The sequence below is a fragment of the Salvia splendens genome, chromosome 3 (genome assembly GCF_004379255.2).
Source record: "Salvia splendens isolate huo1 chromosome 3, SspV2, whole genome shotgun sequence".
Lineage (NCBI taxonomy): Eukaryota > Viridiplantae > Streptophyta > Magnoliopsida > Lamiales > Lamiaceae > Salvia > Salvia splendens.
In genome coordinates this window covers 40,090,297-40,109,339 of record NC_056034.1, presented here as the reverse complement: position 1 = coordinate 40,109,339, position 19,043 = coordinate 40,090,297, and the positions used below count along the sequence as shown (strand labels likewise).

Genomic DNA, 19,043 nt, shown 5'->3' with positions numbered 1-19,043 from the left:
TTCCAGTACCAATTTAATGTTAATATTATTCCAGTTATTATTCCTATTATTATTTCAATAAATTGTTTAGTTGATTATGAATTTATTTGAAATGGTTTATTGGCCAATAGTCGAGTTTGAGCCCATTAGGGATGAGTCGAGTTTTTGTACTGTGTTTATAAAATCAATTAATAAATATAAATAGTCATGAAAAGATTAGAATTCGAAATAGCACTATGAGCCCAAATGTATAAAAGACCAGGCCTAAATACTCTTAGTGAAGTAATTGAGTATTAACTGTTTCTAATATATACATTTAATTAAAATTCTAAACTTTCTATAATTGATTGTATATAATTTAATTCAATTTTGATTTATTCTCACAAACAATATTAATGCATTATACTTATTTTTTATGAATTTATTAAATTTGTAATTATTTTGACAAATGCTAAATTTGTAATGATTACATTCCTATATACTCCATATATTTATATTATTTTTGTGCTATATAAATGTTGTTTAATTTTCTAAAAATTTAAACTAGTGTAAAAGTAAATAATTAATAGTACATCGTTACACTAGTTTATTCTAAAATATCATTTTTTAAGATGCAGGTTGGTACGCACTAGGAGTCTAGGGCAATCATATACTAATACTTTGATTTAAAATTGAAAGTGGGAAGAGTGACCAAAAACTTAAAATATGGACTACGTTGAAATCAAATTATATGTATGGTAAGGACGGGCGGAAAACAATGACAAATTGATAATAATGAAATAAGTTGTTGATCCTAAAATCTAAATAAGAAAAGACTGGCTGAACTACTCAATTATAAATTAATTGCATTTCTAGATGAGGTTGACTATAATCGTGCGTATATGAGTGAATAGAATCATAAATATGTTAAGTTATGAACGAAGATGAAACTCTACTGCAACATTGGAACGCCATGCACTCTTGTTTCACAATCTCCACCAAAAAGAAAGAGTAAACTTTGTCAACAACTTTTGCTACGTACACACACAAGCCCACACAATTAAGAAAATAAAAAGTGAACCATCGATTCTATTCTATGCTATAAATAGAGAGCTTGGATTCTCACATTTTCCCATCTCACTAAGCAACATTTACAACCATTACACAAATCTTATCTTCCTGCTTAATTATAACTCCATTTTTCTCATTTTACTTCTACTGATCATGGGTTCTCATTATAACTCCATTCATCTCGGCCCCAAGGATTTTTTAAGGCCGTGGTGCTCGATGTTGACACCCTCGTCCCCAAGATCATGCCCCAGGCAATCAAGAACGTCGAGATCTTGGAAGGGGATGGTGGCGTTGGGACAATCAAGCTTATCCATTTTGGCGAAGGGAGTCAGTACAAGAGCGTCAATCACCGCGTGGATGCTATCGACAAAGAGAACTTGACCCACAGTTACAGCATAATCGAGGGGGATGTTCTTGGAGGAGTTAATGAATCCGTTACTTATCATGTGAAGATCGTCCCAACTGAAGATGGAGGGAGCATTTGTAAGAACAGGAGCATCTACAACACGAAGGGTGATGCTGAGATTAGTGAGGAGAAGATCAAGGAAGGGAAAGAGAAGGCCATGGCTATGTTCAAGGCCATTGAAGCTTACCTCCATGCCAATCCTGATGCTTAAAACCTCCAATTATACACACCCATGAGCCATGCATGCTTGAAAAGTACTGTTGTTTCGTGTGATTTTGTTTCTTGTTTCTTCGACTTTGTATTTCCAATAACATGTATTTTCGATGTTTTCTTCTAATCAAAGGGTTCTTTGTTTTTCAATATCAAAACTATGTCAACGAGATTCATGTTATTTCTACTTATTGAGCATTCGTTGGCACGTCGCATGCACCTTAATTATGGCCGGTTATATAATTGTGAAATAAACGTTTATCGATTGGCAAATATCTCAATTAATGTATTTAACGCATGAAATTCAGTCAACCTTTGGTTCGTCCCGTGAAATTTAAAATTGGATTATTAAATCATAAAGTATCAATTTCTCAATTGTCCCCTTTGTATTCAAAATGTATGATATTCAATATGAAAATTTTATTAAAATAAGAAAAGAAAATAAAAGAAAAAAAATACTCCATTTTAATGAAACTCGTAATTTTGAATAACATTTAAAGACAACATTTTGTATATAAATAGGAAAATTCCAATTTTAAACTTCAAGGGATCGATTAGAATTTAACTAAACTTTATAATTTAAATACCTACAATTAATAAACATCTCATAAATTAATGAGACATATTTTCTAATTGTTACTTATAAAATCGTGTCTCGGTGAGCCAATGATAATTTTGTTCCTAATAACTATTTGGTATAAAGCTTACAGAAACTTGAGTAGTTATAAGTAAAGGTCAATTTTGGTCCTAAACATATAATCGAAATACGAATTTGGTCAAAAACATTCACTTTTTGAAAAACGGGTCCATAACAAATGAAATCCGTGTCGACCTGGTCCTTTTTTTACGGTGTCATCAATTTTCGACAGTCAACCGTTAATTAGTGTTTTGTTAACCGGATTAGCCATTTTTTTTATTACTGTAGCTATTTTTTTCTAAATTTTTAAATATTTGTAAAATAGAAAACCCTTAAATAAAAGCATGAATCAAAATTAATTTTTTTTATTCTCTCTCTATTTCATTTCTTCTTCCCCACACCACTAAGAACCTAATTTTCTTTCTGTGCAACTTGGTCCAAATTTTGAATCTTGAATGTAAGTCCCTGAATCTTGAATGTAAGTCCCTAAAGCCTAATCTATGTCCCTGAATTCTGACAATGTTGAAATGCATATTAAGGTTCTGAAACTGGATTTGAAACATCCACATAGCATTAGAGGAAATCGGGTTTATAGGCTACTTTGCCTTTAAAATAACGTAAATGTACCCATTTTGTTATCTATTCCATAAATGGGAAAAACGCCACTCTCGTTGGCGTGTTTTAAGTGAAAACGCCACCCGTATTGGCGTTTTACAACGTATGTGTCGTCGTATGGCATGTACGTTGAAAAACGCCGACGTGGTTGGCGTTTAAACGAAAAACGCCAATCCCACTGGCGTGTTTCAAAAAACGCCAATTCGGGTGGCGTTTTTCATGCCTTCCGCCGTGAAAAAAAGGCCAAAAATTATCCCAAGGTATACACGCCAATGGGATTGGCGTGTTTCAACCTTTCGTTCAGGCAAACTTTCGTTCAGGCATTTCATCAAACACTTGGAGGGCAAACTTTCGTTCATGCATTTCATCAAACAGTTGGTTCAAAATATTTAACAGTGCTTGAAGACTTGAGTCGACGATGACCCACAGCCTCATTTGCCCCGTTGATCACATAATGTATATATAGACGTCTTCACAATCTGAAAATTGTTTATTTTTATCATTTAACGATAAAAAAACAGGTTTATTTCATCCACATGGGTGAATAGTCAATATTTGGAAAAAAATAGATTTTTGTCATCCACATGGGTAAAGCATTAACAGTTATATTGGTAAAGAAACATAAATTTTTAACGGTTATAACATTAACCAATTTACTTATTGGTCAAGACACACACACACACTAGTGTGTTCATTTCTAATCATAAAATATTTTGTTTCATATCTAACGTTTGCATAAAAAATTAATGATCAGAGATGTTTTGACCATATTATGATTAAATATTATTATAATTAATCAAATTAAAGTCCGAATTATTTTGGTCATTCTTGGCTGCTCCTCGGGTCCGTATGTATCATCACTATACTTTTGGTCCAAGTCGTTCCATCTTTCATTCTAAGTCTATTTCAGCTCATTATAAGTTAAATATTTTGAGGTTGAATGATAAAAATAAACAATTTTCGGATTGTGAAGACGTCTATATATACATTACGTGATCAACGGGGCAAATGAGGCTGTGGGTCATCGTCGACTCAAGTCTTCAAGCACTGTTAAATATTTTGAACCAACTGTTTGATGAAATGCTGAACGAAAGTTTGCCCTCCAAGTGTTTGATGAAATGCCTGAACGAAAGTTTGCCTTAACGAAAGGTTGAAACACGCCAATCCCATTGGCGTGTATACCTTGGGATAATTTTTGGCCTTTTTTTCACGGCGGAAGGCATGAAAAACGCCACCCGAATTGGCATTTTTTGAAACACGCCAGTGGGATTGGCGTTTTTCGTTCAAACGCCAACCACGTCGGCGTTTTTCAACGTACATGCAATACGACGACACATACGTTGTAAAACGCCAATACGGGTGGCGTTTTCACTTAAAACACGCCAACGAGAGTGGCGTTTTTCCCATTTATGGAATAGATAACAAAATGAGTACATTTACGTTATTTTAAAGGCAAAGTAGCCTATAAACCCGATTTCCTCCATAGCATTATGGACTGCTATTTCGTTGAAGATGAAGCAGAAAAATAAAACAAAATACTGTCAATTCAGTCCAACATATTCATTGTCAATATCAAATATCCTGAACATTTGCAATTCTAAGCATGGCCAGTGCCGATTGATGTCAAAAAACCCTATGGCAAACAAGTATCCACCATAAAAAAACAGGTCACCATCCAAAAACCAGTACCCACAATCCAAATATCAGTACCCACCGTTTAAAAAAGGTAGCCAACAACAAAAACAAGTATTTAGAGTATGGACTAGGGTTCGTTGTCGTCCTCCTTGCTTCATCTTCTTCCTGCGGGACTTCGCCGCCGGCAACCGTCATTGTCACACCTAACCCGTTGACACATATACTTATGATAAACAAATACAAGTTAAAGTAAATAAATCAAATATTAATTACATCACCGTCCAAATACTACAATTACAAAAATTCATCTTTATTAGTTTCTTTACAAATATTCTAAATCAACACATATAATCATAGATATTAAATATCATAAACAATTTCATATCCGTATGCATATGCCTATCTGTTCAATTTATTATTCTGTGACAAATCAAGTCTGGTATCTGCCCGTGATTCCATTGTATATGACCCAAAGGTCCCATTGCCTTTATATATATATGACCTAAAGGTCCATTGCCATTGTGTATATGACTCGTAGGTCCCATTGCCATTGTATACATATATATGACCCGAAGGTCCATTGCCATTGTATATATGACTCGTAGGTTCATTGCCATTGATATCAAACCCAGGCAAGATCGTCACAGATCCTCTTTAATCCAATTATTCAAACAATTCCAAAACCATGTTTAAACATATCACTTGCATCAATCACATATCCATGTCATATTCCACCAAATAATTCCAATGCAGTATACTATAGGAATGTGATCAAATGCAAACTCTAAATATTGTACAAACTCCAAACTATGATCTGAACCGTTAGAAAATATCAACAGATGATAGAATAATAGCAATAAAAAATGTCAACACAATGTCAACCGTTGATGTTGTGTTGAAAATATTGACCGCCCATCCAATCCATGATTACAAGCAATCTGGGTTAACCTCTTTAATATATTATTTTCCGTGTTTAAGACTTTCTATATCCATTAGTTAATTTGTAGTCTGCTATGGACTTTAAATAAATTAATATTTTATTTTCTAGAGTTTGTCTAGTACGAGATGTATATTAAATAATACACTTTGCTTTACTATTATTCTTGGATTAAATCAAAATCGGTAGAACTTTTCTCGAACACCTCTTGGGGATATAGTCAAACCGCGAAAGCACACTATTCAATGTTGTGAAAGTGTGTCCATGCAAACTACTGGAGCTCGGCTTCTGAGCTCGGAAATGAAGCTCGGTTTTGAGTCCGGTTGTGATCGAGTGGTGGAGCCTCGGCAGCTCCGAGAAGAGATCAAGAAATAAAGCTCGGCTTTGAGCTAGCCGAGAAAGGCAGTTCGGTTGATAGCCGAGAAAGGCAGTTCGGTTGATAGCCGAGAAATGCAGTTCGGTTGCTAACCAAGAATGGCAGTTCGGTTTTAGCCGAGCAGCGGTTATAACTAACTTTGGGAAATAGAGTTAGTTGGATTTTATTTCTTGATTGCATCTTGTATAAATAGCTCGATAGAGCTCAGTAGTGAGAGACGCAGAACACAGATTACACACACAATAAGAAGAGAATTCTTGCACTAGCTAGCGTTTGCTTAGAGTGATAGATTGTGAGTGTGAAGTTCTTGTATTGAGAGTTCCATCAATAAGATTCCGGTCATCTTCTCCGTGGACGTAGGTGGATTATCACCGAACCACGTTATATCGTTTGCGTGCTTTATTTCCTCGTTCGTGCGTGTGTGAGATCGGCGGTATCACGACCCAACAAGTGGCGCCGTCTGTGGGAAGACTTCCACGATTTGCCGATTGATTGGTTTCTGGGTGAGTTCGTGTCTAGAGGTTCCGTTGTATAAGCTGATCTTGGCGATTGCCCACCGCTCGTTTTGAGAAATGTCTACAGCCAAGTTCGAGGTGGAAAAGTTCACCGGGAGAAATGATTTTGGGCTGTGGAGGCTGAAGATGAAGGCCATCTTGATGCAGCAAGGCCTATGGGATATCTTGAAGAATGAAGGTGACGCTAAAGAAGGCAAGCCTGATGCTGATGAAAAGGAGAAGCAAAGGCTTCAAGATATGCAGTATAAGGCTTATAGCACCCTGATCTTGAACCTCACGGACAGGGTGCTAAGGGAAGTTTCCAAGGAGGAGACGGCTGCAGGAGTATGGGGGAAACTTGAGTCATTGTACATGACCAAGTCTCTGGCGAACCGGTTACATTTGAAGCAAAGGCTTCTTGCTTTCAAGTTTTCAGATGGGAAGAGCATTTCTGAACAGCTCGAGGAGTTTGGAAAATGCATAGATGATCTTGAGAATATCGATGAGGTCATTAAAGATGAGGATAAGGCATTGATGTTGCTCAATTCCCTGCCTAAAAGTTATGAGCACTTCAAGGATGCAGTGCTTCTTGGAAGAGAAACCAAGGTCACCTATGAAGAGATTCATTCTGCATTGAAGATGAAGGAATCGCAGAAGGCTAATAACAAACAAACTGATCCAGTAGCTGAGAGTCTGCATGTGAAAAATAATCAGAATAAAAGGGGTTCCAAGAAGAAGTTCCAGAAGAAGGAAGAAGGTGGAGTATGGAAGGAGAAGAGAAGCTGTCACTACTGTAAGAAACCGGGCCATTTAAAGAAGCATTGTTTTGCTTGGAAGAGGAAACAAGAGCAAGAAAAGGCTGGGAACATAGAGACTGCTGATCTGGCTCAGGATGTTGAAGATAATGAAGCTTTGAATATCCACTCAGGGGCCAAGATTGAAGAATGCTGGATCATGGATTCAGGGTGCTCCTTCCACATTTGCTCACACAAATCTTGGTTCCAAGAATTATCAGCTTGGGAAGGATCAGTGATGCTAGGAAATGATCAAGTGTGCAATGTCAAGGGCATTGGGAACATCAGATTGAGGATGAAGGATGGGAGTATGAAGACTCTCACAGAAGTCAGATTCATTCCTCAAATCAAGAGAAATTTAATATCTCTTGGAATGCTAGAGTCAAAAGGGTGCAGATTCAACTCTGGTGATGGGATCCTCACAGTAACAAAAGGCACCAGAATTGTGATGGAGGCCCAGAGAAAGAACAGCCTATACTATTTGCTGGGTGAAACCGTGGTTGATGCTGTGAATCTTGCCCAGACAGAAGACCTGCATCTATGGCATGCCAGGCTTGGACATGTGGGTGAGAAAGGCATAAGAGAGCTGGCTAAACAAGGAGTGATGAAGTTAAGTGCATCAGACAGCCTAAAGAAATGTGAATCTTGCATTCTAGGAAAGGCAAATAAGCTGCCATTTTCTGGTGGGAAACACACTTCATCAGCCCCATTTGTGTATGCCCACAGTGACTTGTGGGGGCCATCCCAAACTGAATCCATAGGTGGAGGTAAGTATTTCATCTCCATCATAGATGATTACTCAAGAAAAGTGTGGATTTACATTCTAAGAGAGAAGTCCCAAGCTTTTGAAAAATTTAGAGAATGGCATGCTAGATATGAGAATGAAAAGGGCTCAGTGCTTAAATATCTAAGGACTGATAATGGCATGGAGTTTCTGTCTGCGGAGTTTGATAGTTTCTGTAAGGTGAAAGGGATAAGAAGGCATAGGACCGTGCCAAGAAATCCTCAACAGAACGGGCTGGCAGAAAGAATGAATAGGACATTGCTAGAAAGGGTGAGGTGCATGCTATTCTACTCTGGAATGCCAAAGAGATTCTGGGCAGAGGCTGTCTCTACTGCAGCTAATCTGATCAATAAGTGTCCATCATCTGCTATATCCAATGAGACCCCAGATCAAAGATGGTATGGAAGCCTAGGTGATTACTCAGCCTTGAAGGTGTTTGGGTGTGCTGCTTATGCACACATTAAGCAGAGTAAATTGGAGCCAAGGGCAAAGAAATGTGTGTTGTTGGGATACCAAGATGGGGTAAAAGGATACAGATTGTGGAATTTGGATAGAGAAGGCAGAAATATCATTGTGAGCAGAGATGTGACATTCAATGAAGAGGAGATGCCATTTAAAGATGATGGGAAGCCCTCTGGTGGTGGCAGTAGCTCTGAAATGCAAAACCTTGAGTTTGGTGGAGAATCTGCTGGAACAGACACTGATGAGGATGTTGTGATCACAGGAAATCAAGAAGAAGGTGGAGCAACTAGCTCTCAACATACTCAGAACACAGGTGAGCAGGAGTCACCAGTGCAGCAAGCTGCTGCAGCTCAAGGGGCCAGAAGAAATCCAAGAAGAAATGCAGGCCTACCTAGCAGATTCTCAGATTATGACATGAGCTTCTTTGCTCTATGTGTAGCAGAAGTACTCATGTTTTCAGAACCCTCAACCTATGAAGAAGCCATGAGTTGCAAGGAAAGTCAGAAATGGATCAAGGCCATGGAAGAAGAAATAGAGTCCTTGCTGAAAAATGGGACTTGGATTTTGGTGACTGATCCAGGGACTCAGAAGCTGATCAGTTGCAAATGGCTGTTTAAGAAGAAAGTAGAGGTGGGGGAAGTTGAAAGCATACGGTTTAAGGCAAGGCTGGTTGCTAGAGGATTCACACAAGTAGAGGGTATTGACTACACAGAGGTGTTCTCTCCAGTGGTGAAGCACACTTCCATTCGGATCTTATTGGCCATGACTGCTCATTTCAACTGGGAGCTGCATCAACTTGATGTGAAGACAGCATTTTTGCATGGAGATCTAGAGGAAACGATCTATATGATGCAGCCTAAGGGTTTTGAGAAGCCGGGAGAAGAAAAGAAAGTTTGCTTGTTAAAGAAAAGCCTATATGGGCTCAAGCAAAGCAGCCGGCAGTGGAACAAGAAGTTTCATGAGCAGATGGAATTGATGGCATTTGAGAGATCCAGTTTTGATAGCTGCGTGTATGTCAAGAGAAGTGGAAATCTAATACTGGCCTATCTACTGCTGTATGTGGATGATATTCTGCTGGCAGGATCAAGCAAGAGTGAGCTGCTGTCTGTCAAGGAGGAGTTGAAGCAGAGATTTGATATGAAAGATCTTGGGGAAGCCAAGAGAATCTTGGGTATGGATATTGTCAGGAACAGAAAGAAGAAAGAACTGAAATTGGTTCAGGCTGATTATATCAGAAAGGTGGTAGAAAAATACCAGGTAAGGAGTGAAAAGTCAGTATCCACTCCATTGGCTAGCTGCTTCAAACTCAGTAAAGAACAGATGCCAAAGACAGCTGAAGATAGAGAAGAGATGAGCAGGATACCCTATGCAAATATAGTGGGAAGTGTGATGTACTTGATGATATGTACAAGGCCGGATGTGGCTCATGCCATAAGCGTTGCAAGCAGATATATGGCTGATCCAGGTAGGGATCACTGGGCAGCACTAAAGTGGATTCTGAAATACCTGAAAGGGTCTGTCATGGTTGGCTTGAAGTTTGGTGGTGGAGTTTGGTCTGAGGAGAGGGAAGTCCTAGAAGGATTCTGTGACTCGGATTATGCGGCTAACTTAGACAACAGAAAGTCTCAGAGTGGTTACATCTTCACACTATATGGCACAGCAATCAGCTGGAAATCAAATTTGCAGTCTGTGGTTGCACTGTCCACAACCGAAGCTGAGTATATTTCTCTGACTGAGGCTGCAAAGGAAGGAAAATGGTTGCAAGGAATCTTGGAAGATTTAGGAATGAAGCTGGGAGCAGTGAAGATTAACTGTGACAGCAACTCGGCTATATGTTTAGCAAAACATCAAATGTTCCATGAGAGGTCGAAGCATATAGATGTGAGGAGACACTTCATCAGAGATGAGATTCAAAGTGGAAAGATCAATGTGGTGAAAGTTCCTACCGAAGAAAATGCATCAGACATGTTGACAAAATCTCTGCCAACTTCGAAATTCAAACATTGTTTGAAGTTGGTTGAGATTGTGGAGTGTTGAAGCTTGTAACAAGGATTGAGAAGGGAATCCAGATATTGATGGAGTTTTGCAAGGACAAGGTGGAGATTTGTGAAAGTGTGTCCATGCAAACTACTGGAGCTCGGCTTCTGAGCTCGGAAATGAAGCTCGGTTTTGAGTCCGGTTGTGATCGAGTGGTGGAGCCTCGGCAGCTCCGAGAAGAGATCAAGAAATAAAGCTCGGCTTTGAGCTAGCCGAGAAAGGCAGTTCGGTTGATAGCCGAGAAAGGCAGTTCGGTTGATAGCCGAGAAATGCAGTTCGGTTGCTAACCAAGAATGGCAGTTCGGTTTTAGCCGAGCAGCGGTTATAACTAACTTTGGGAAATAGAGTTAGTTGGATTTTATTTCTTGATTGCATCTTGTATAAATAGCTCGATAGAGCTCAGTAGTGAGAGACGCAGAACACAGATTACACACACAATAAGAAGAGAATTCTTGCACTAGCTAGCGTTTGCTTAGAGTGATAGATTGTGAGTGTGAAGTTCTTGTATTGAGAGTTCCATCAATAAGATTCCGGTCATCTTCTCCGTGGACGTAGGTGGATTATCACCGAACCACGTTATATCGTTTGCGTGCTTTATTTCCTCGTTCGTGCGTGTGTGAGATCGGCGGTATCACGACCCAACAAATGTAATAATAAAACTGACACCGTACTAGTTATTAATTACTACTACCCAAAGATATCAGAAATATTGGGTTGCGAAAAATTCGCACCTACTGATAAGTCAAAGCACTGTATGATTAATAACATATGTCATATATTATTACAATGATTAAGAAATATTAAATCTCCAAGACATCGTATTTCAGTAGATAGCAATAAAGACGTGTCTATACTTTAGATCATTTCAATGTACCACACCAGTGTCACTAGTCATTCTCAAGGTAAAAATAACTTGCAGATGGACACTGCAACCTTTCGCGATAGGTAACCAAAGCCTATCTAGGTTGTGAAAAAGTTTTACTTCTACAAGGTTCCGGCTGAGTCACCTACTGTAATGACCTGTTCCACGACCTAACCTTTAATGTAGAAGACTTAGACTGATTTTACTTTCCATCGTTTTAATTATATATAATTAAATATATAATTAAAGACGGTCAATGCCCATTAAAGTAAATACACAGCATGAAGAAAACATTTATCATTCTCATAAAAGGAGAGTTTACAATATACAAGCAATTTATCAAATTTATAATAAACTCAAAAAAATGCTTTTTAGTATATACTCCATCCGTCCACGAAAAATATGACACATTGTGAATGACGCATGTTTTAATGTGGAATTGGTGAAGTAAGAGAGAATGGAAAAAAGTAAGAGAGAAGTAGTGTTAGTGAGATGTGAGGTCCATATTATTAGTAAGAGAGAAGGGAAAAAAGTAAGAGAGAAGTAGTGTTAGTGGAATGTGGGGTCCATATTATTAGTAAGAGAGAAGGGGAAAAGTAAGAAAGAAGTTGTTGAAAACTTTCCTTTTTTAAATGTGCTTAATTTTTCGTGGACAACCAAAAAAGACAAATGTGCTCTATTTTTCGTAGACGGAGGGAGTATGTTCCAACATCTCCAACAACAGTTACTCGATTTTGGTCAGAATCGAACAGCGGATTTAGGGTTTGTCGTCGAGAACGACGAGAGAGGAGAGAGAAGAGAAATCAGTTGGTTTGATTTGGTGGAGACCAAAAGTCGGTGTTCTTTGTGTTTGACAGATTTTTTAATGAAATTTGAAATAAGAAATATTGATTTTTTAACAAAATAATTAGATAATAATTAGCCCTAATCCAGTCAACAAAACACTAATTGACTGTTGACAATCGAAAATTGACGGCACCGTCAATAAATGATCGGATCGATATGAATTTCATTTGTTATAAACCTGTTTTTCAAAAATTAAATATTTTGGATCAAATTCATATTTCGACAATATATTTCGGATCAAAATTGACCTTTAGTCTATAATTTATTACCATTACCAACAATCAATACTTCATTCAGAACTCTAGCACTACTGAAAAAGAAATAAATTAAATTGAGCTAGCAACAAACTTGATATACCAATTGCGTATTGGATATCTTAAACATAAAGAAATAATTAACTTTGAAAATGAGTCCAAATTTCGATACTCTAGATTTGGACGAGTAAGTAGGTATGATGGCACTAATTAATATCCTAATAGCCATTGATCAATTTAGAATTAATTAAATCAAGTTAGAAATCTATTAGAAAGACCCATTCCATACCTCATTTGATACCTAACTAATCCTATTAGTATCCGCATGCAATTAGAAGTCTTATTTATTTTCGGTATGAATTTTAAGAAATGTTAAAAAGTGAGTTGAAAAAAATTAATAGAATATGATTTCACTTTTATATATATATATATATATAGGGGAGCGTTATTCTCCTTTTCACATCTTAGATCCTTTTTCCTTCTTAATATTACGCGTTAGATCTAAGGCATCAACGGATCAGATTCATTCTATAAAACTGGTTCCGTGTTGCATTATAGAAGGTGGTTGTATGCATTACAGGGTTATTATTGACATTTGACGGAAAAGTAACTGCCACATTTTGGTATCTGCGAATAATGCACCACATGGTCACGCGTAATGCATATAATTGACTATATAATGCACAATATGTGTACTGCAATGCATACGAATAAGATGTACCATGCTATGATGTTTGGACACACGTTTCTTGTTTCCCCTAAGGGTTTAATAAGCATAGGGGCTAGGGTATAGTACGTAGACACGTATGTAATCTTCACATGGTAACGAGTAATGGATATAATTGACTATATAATGCACAATTTGTGAACTGCAATGCATACGAACAAGATGTGTTGTGTTATGATGTTTGACACACGTTTCTTGTTTCCCCTAAGGGTTTAATAAGCTTAGGGGCTAGGGTATAGTACGTACGCATTAATAACAAATTATAAAACGATACGAATAATTCATCAAATTGTCACGAGTAATGGATGTTATTAACTATATAATGCACAATATGTGAACTGCAATGCATACGAATAAGATGTACCATGTTATGATGTTTGACACACGTTTCTTGTTTCCCCTAAGGGTTTAATAAGCTTAGGGGCTAGGGTATAGTACGTAGACATTACTAAAAAATTGTTGTTATTGGAATATACGTATGTGCATTATTTGGTTTAGGTAATGCATTATGTAGCTGTTAATTGTCATTATCTCAGTATATTATGCATTATTAGAGGTATTGTGTATATGGGTTAATCAACGGATTGAAGATTACATACGTGCTTTTATTAATGTCTACGTACTATACCCTAGCCCCTAAGCTTATTAAACCCTTAGGGGAAACAAGAAACGTGTGTCAAACATCATAACATGGTACATCTTATTCGTATGCATTGCAGTTCACATATTGTGCATTATATAGTTAATAACATCCATTACTCGTGACAATTTGGTGAATTATTCGTATCATTTTATAATTTGTTATTAATGCGTACGTACTATACCCTAGCCCCTAAGCTTATTAAACCCTTAGGGGAAACAAGAAACGTGTGTCAAACATCATAACACAGCACATCTTGTTCGTATGCATTGCAGTTCACAAATTGTGCATTATATAGTCAATTATATCCATTACTCGTTACCATGTGAAGATTACATACATGTCTACGTACTATACCCTAGCCCCTAAGCTTATTAAACCCTTAGGGGAAACAAGAAACATGTGTCAAACATCATAACACAGCACATCTTGTTCGTATGCATTGCAGTTCACATATTGTGCATTATATAGGCAATTATATGCATTACTCGTGACCATGTGGTGCATTATTCGTAGCGGTTTCCAGCCATTATTAGATTACTATTGTACCCTCATAATGCACAAAATAGGACAAATAATGCAACGCGGGATTAATTACCCAATGTTGATCTTGACCGTCCATTTCTCTAATCTAATGGCTGATATTAAGAAGGAAAAATGAGGAAATATAGGAAAAGGAAATGAATACATCCCTATATATATATATATATTTAATTTTATATAAAATGTGAGTGGTAGTATAAGTTAGTGAAATCCACTATTACCATTTATAGTAAAATGAATCGAGGCTTTTATTCACAAATAAACTTAAATAGTTAAATGAGATTCCTATTCAAAGACAGAAGGTGTAGTAATAATTAGAGAAATGAAAATTAAATCACAATAGTTAGCATCATATATTTCGCCCCTTCATTTGGAGAATTTTGAATCATCCTTCGCTCTCTATCACTGTGATATTATACCGCTTCCTAGATTTAACGTGTGATTAGTCTATTAGTCACAGAATATTCAAAATTTGAGTAAGGGCGACTGATTAAGAGATCTGAGATTTAGATTCGTGGAATGAGGAGAGTTGCAAGCCATCACCTATAAACTTGCTTAAAATCGTTAACGTTCTTAGCATACACAACGTAGGTGGCGTTCGGTTGCCATGACTAATATCATGAGACTATCTATCTAGGATTAAGTTGTGAGATTATTTTAGTTGGAAGAGGGAGGTTATGACTAATTATCATGAGACTATCCATCTAAGATTAAGTTGAAGGATTTAATCTTATGAACCAAACATGATACATATTTAATCATGAGATTTAATCTTACCAACCGAACACCCCGTAATGTATGGAATCTGTACCAAACAATAATAAATTGCAACATCACAATAGATCGCTCCAAAAAATTGAAATTAAAGAAACAAATATGAAATTCATTGGCAACAATGCGATGACTCGTCAATATAGGAATGCCATGCGCACTAGTTTCACACTCTCGACCAAAAAGAAAGAGTAGACTTTTTTATTCAACTACTTGGTTACACACACAAGCCCACACAATTAAGATATGCTATAAATAAGGTGTTCATATTCTCTCATTTTCCCATCTCACTAAGCCACATTTACAACCATTACACATATCCTCCTACTTGTAACTTCCTCTTCTCATTTTACTTCATCTAATCATGGGTGCCATCACTTACGATATTGAGATCCCATCCTCCATCTCGGCCGCAAAGATTTTTAAGGCCGTGGTGCTCGATGTTGACACCCTCGTCCCCAAGATCATGCCTCAGGCAATCAAGAACGTCGAGATCTTGGAAGGGGATGGTGGCGTTGGGACCATCAAGCTTATCCATTTTGGCGAAGGGAGTCAGTACAAGAGCGTGAAGCACCGTGTGGATGCGATCGACAAGGAGAACTTGACCCACACTTACAGTATAATCGATGGTGATGTTCTTGGAGGAGTTATTGAATCCGTTACTTATCATGTGAAGATCGTCCCGACTGAAGATGGAGGAAGCATTTGCAAGAACAGGAGCATCTACAACACAAAGGGTGATGCTGAGATTAGTGAGGAGAAGATCAAGGAAGGAAAAGAGAAGGCCATGGCTATGTTCAAGGCCATTGAGGCTTACCTCCTTGTCAATCCTGATGCCTAAAACCTCCAGTTATACACACCCATGAGCCATGCATGCATGAAAAGTACCGTTGTTTTGTGTGATTTTGTTTCTTATTTCTTCGACTTTGCATTTTCCAATAACATGCATTTTTGTTGTATTCTTCTCATCAAAGTTTTTTTTTTCTATCAAACCTATGTCGAGTTCCCAACCAACTAGCGTTATTTCTACAATTCTAGCTACTTATTGAACTGTTTCACAACATATGAGCAGCACAAAGAAGCAAAAAGATGATGAAATGGAAAATTAATGTGGAATATAGAATATCTAGGTAATGTAAATTAAGATATGTATAGCAAATAATAATATCTATACATATCACAAACAAAAAATGTGATTAATATCATCAACAAAAAATGACAAAGTACTTGAAATTTTGGCCACCAAGAATGGGTGCAGACCTCAAACATTAGACTAGGTAAAATATAGAATTTGTCATAATGTCATTGGGTTTAAACTTCTGTCTATAACTTTTTTCGAAAAAACACATTTCAAATGCATTATGAATAGGTTGAGATTGCACTAAATTAGGGAAACAAGGTGTAAGGTACAATCGTATATTTCAACTGTTTAGTAAGATGGCTGATAGAGAGTAATTTGTGAGACAGTAAGAGAACATATATAAGTAGTTATTGACTCTTAAGGATGAGGTAGTTGTAACAAAACCTTCTCCATAAACAATGGCTAATTCACTATTGGCAGTGTGAACATTGGATTGTCGAGGTTTAGAGACTTAAGTGAATTAGAGGTCCAAATGAGATGCTATTAGCTACCTCAGAATCAATAATCCACCAACTATAGTACTATACCTAGTTTCACCCACTCCATAAGTATTGCTTGTATAAAATTATAATTGAAAATTTTCAAAGCTTAAAGGTGTGATTTGAATTTTTCCAACTTCGAGGGGCATGATTGCAACTTGGTAACAATTGAAGGACCTGATTATAATTCTTGCAGAAGAGAAAGTATCTCTCGTAGTGATAAACGTCAACACATGGAGTGGTTGTAAATTGGGTAAATGCCAAAAAAAACCATGAAGTTTGCTCAAACTCTAGTCGATTACATAATTTTAAAAATTCGTCAATTATATCATAACATTGACATTTTTCGTAATTGTCTCATAGTCAATGATTTGGGGGAAATTATGTATGCTTTTGGAAAACGAAAAATATCACGTGAACAAAACATTCGGCTATTTAAACGACTTCATTGGATAAAATTAGTCAATTATGTCATTAATTTTTATATATACACATTGCGTTGATAAATTTAGAAATGTAACATGATGAAACTTTTTTGCTATGGGACAAATGGGAAAAATATCAAAGTTATGATATAATTGACCAACTTTGAAAATTGCGGGATAGGGCTAGAATTTAACCAAACTTCATAAAAAAATTTCTTTCCCTTGTAAATTCAATCGAATTAGTAATTTAAAGAACTAGATATTGTTTGAAAAAAAGTAAATGAACAAGTAAAAAAAGTTAAAAACTAAAAGTAAAAGTAAAAGTAAAATAGATGACAATATGTCGTACGGAGTAGAAACTACATACTCTCTATATTTCCAAAAAATAATCTATTTTTGCTATTTTGGTCTGTCTCCTAAAATTAGTTTACTTTTATTTTTAGTAGTAATTTTTTCTTTATATCTGTATTTTTCTTTTATCAATTTCGCATTAAAACTCATGTCGTTTCCATATTCTGTAATTATAAGCTGACGGAAGAAGTATATATTAAATTTTGAAACAAAGTAGGGAAAAGACGGGTCGAAAACATTGAAAATAATTTTAAAAAGTTGATATATGGGCCTAAAAACTATGATAACAAACGCAATTGGATGAAATGAATCGTTTAAAACAATAAAGTTGATGAAATTCTAGATGAAGTTGACTAGTAATCGTTGTATGAGGAATTTGACACATAATGAAGTCATGCCTGCCCTTCACACATTTAGTAAGTTATATACGAATTTCACGCATCAATATACAAACGGAGAAAGTTCCTATTGCACATATAGACAAGTTGTATAATTTCTAATGTAGGGAATCTGCACCAAATACAAAAAAATATATATATATATAGTCGGTGGTGGTGGTAACTAATAAAATACTATGGAACTTTATTGTTAGCATGTGAAGAGTTGACGAATTGGGCTGGCTTCCCACACAATTAAAAATGAGAACCTTCGATTATATGCTATAAATAGGCAATTCTCATTCTCCCATCTAATTAAGCCATATTTACAACCATTACACATTATATAAGCCCCCCCTTTTTTTCTCATTTTACTTCAAACTAATCATGGGTGCCATCACTTACGATACCGAGATCCCATCCTCCATCTCGGCCGCAAAGATTTTTAAGGCCGTGGTGCTTGATGTCGACACCCTCGTCCCCAAGATCATGCCTCAGGCAATCAATAACGTCGAGGTCTTGGAAGGGGATGGCGGCGTTGGGACCATCAAGCTTATTCATTTTGGCGAAGGGAGTCAGTACAAGAGCGTGAAGCACCGCGTGGATGCCATCGACAAGGAGAACTTGACCCACAGTTACAGCATAGTTGAGGGCGATGTTCTTGGAGAAGCTATTGAATCCATTACTTATCATGTGAAGATCGTCCCGACTGAAGATGGAGGAAGCATTTGTAAGAAAAGAAGCGTCTACAACACAAAGGGTGATGCTGTGATTAGTGAGGAGAAGATCAAGGAAGGGAAAGAGTCGGCCAGTGCTATGTTCAAGGCCATTGAGGCTTACCTCCATGCCAATCCAGACGCCTAAAAGCTACTACAATATTGAATACTATGCATGTTTGTTTGTGTAATTTCTTGTTTTTTTTTCCACTTTGAGTTTTCCAATTAATATGTATTATCATTGTTTTCCCCAAAGGGATTTGGACCATATTTTTTATTGCATAACTAAGACCAAATATCAACCTGCCGGTTCGGCCGGTCAGATCGCGAACCGGTATGCAGTCCGGTCTGATTCGCACTACAAACCAGTTAGTATATCAGACCACCGTGAACTGCCAGAACCGGCCGGTCAGACCGGAAACTAGAAATCAGTTTAAATGGTTTTCAAAATTTTATTTTACAATTTGGAGGTTGATAGAGGTCAAACTCAAGATC

The 19,043-nt window shown here is 36.9% G+C and overlaps 3 protein-coding genes across 3 annotated transcripts; all 3 read left to right on the top strand.

Moving 5' to 3' along the window:
* Positions 1-590: 590 nt before the first annotated feature.
* On the top strand, positions 591-1,646 carry LOC121797019 (major allergen Pru ar 1-like). The gene is made up of 2 exons (XM_042195761.1): positions 591-596; positions 1,233-1,646. The coding sequence occupies exons 1-2, from the start codon at positions 591-593 to the stop codon at positions 1,644-1,646; spliced, it is 420 nt and encodes a 139-aa protein (XP_042051695.1).
* Positions 1,647-15,364: 13,718 nt separating this feature from the next.
* LOC121793946 (major allergen Pru ar 1-like) lies at positions 15,365-16,056 on the top strand. Its single transcript, XM_042191967.1, has one exon. The coding sequence runs from the start codon at positions 15,424-15,426 to the stop codon at positions 15,898-15,900; it is 477 nt and encodes a 158-aa protein (XP_042047901.1). The 5' UTR covers positions 15,365-15,423; the 3' UTR covers positions 15,901-16,056.
* Positions 16,057-18,181: 2,125 nt separating this feature from the next.
* LOC121793969 (major allergen Pru ar 1-like) lies at positions 18,182-18,805 on the top strand. Its single transcript, XM_042191987.1, has one exon. The coding sequence runs from the start codon at positions 18,220-18,222 to the stop codon at positions 18,694-18,696; it is 477 nt and encodes a 158-aa protein (XP_042047921.1). The 5' UTR covers positions 18,182-18,219; the 3' UTR covers positions 18,697-18,805.
* Positions 18,806-19,043: the final 238 nt, after the last annotated feature.

Coding starts and splice junctions, on each gene's coding strand:
- LOC121793946 (XM_042191967.1), top strand. CDS start 15,424: ATGGGTGCCATCACTTACGATATTGAGATCCCATCCTCCATCTCGGCC.
- LOC121793969 (XM_042191987.1), top strand. CDS start 18,220: ATGGGTGCCATCACTTACGATACCGAGATCCCATCCTCCATCTCGGCC.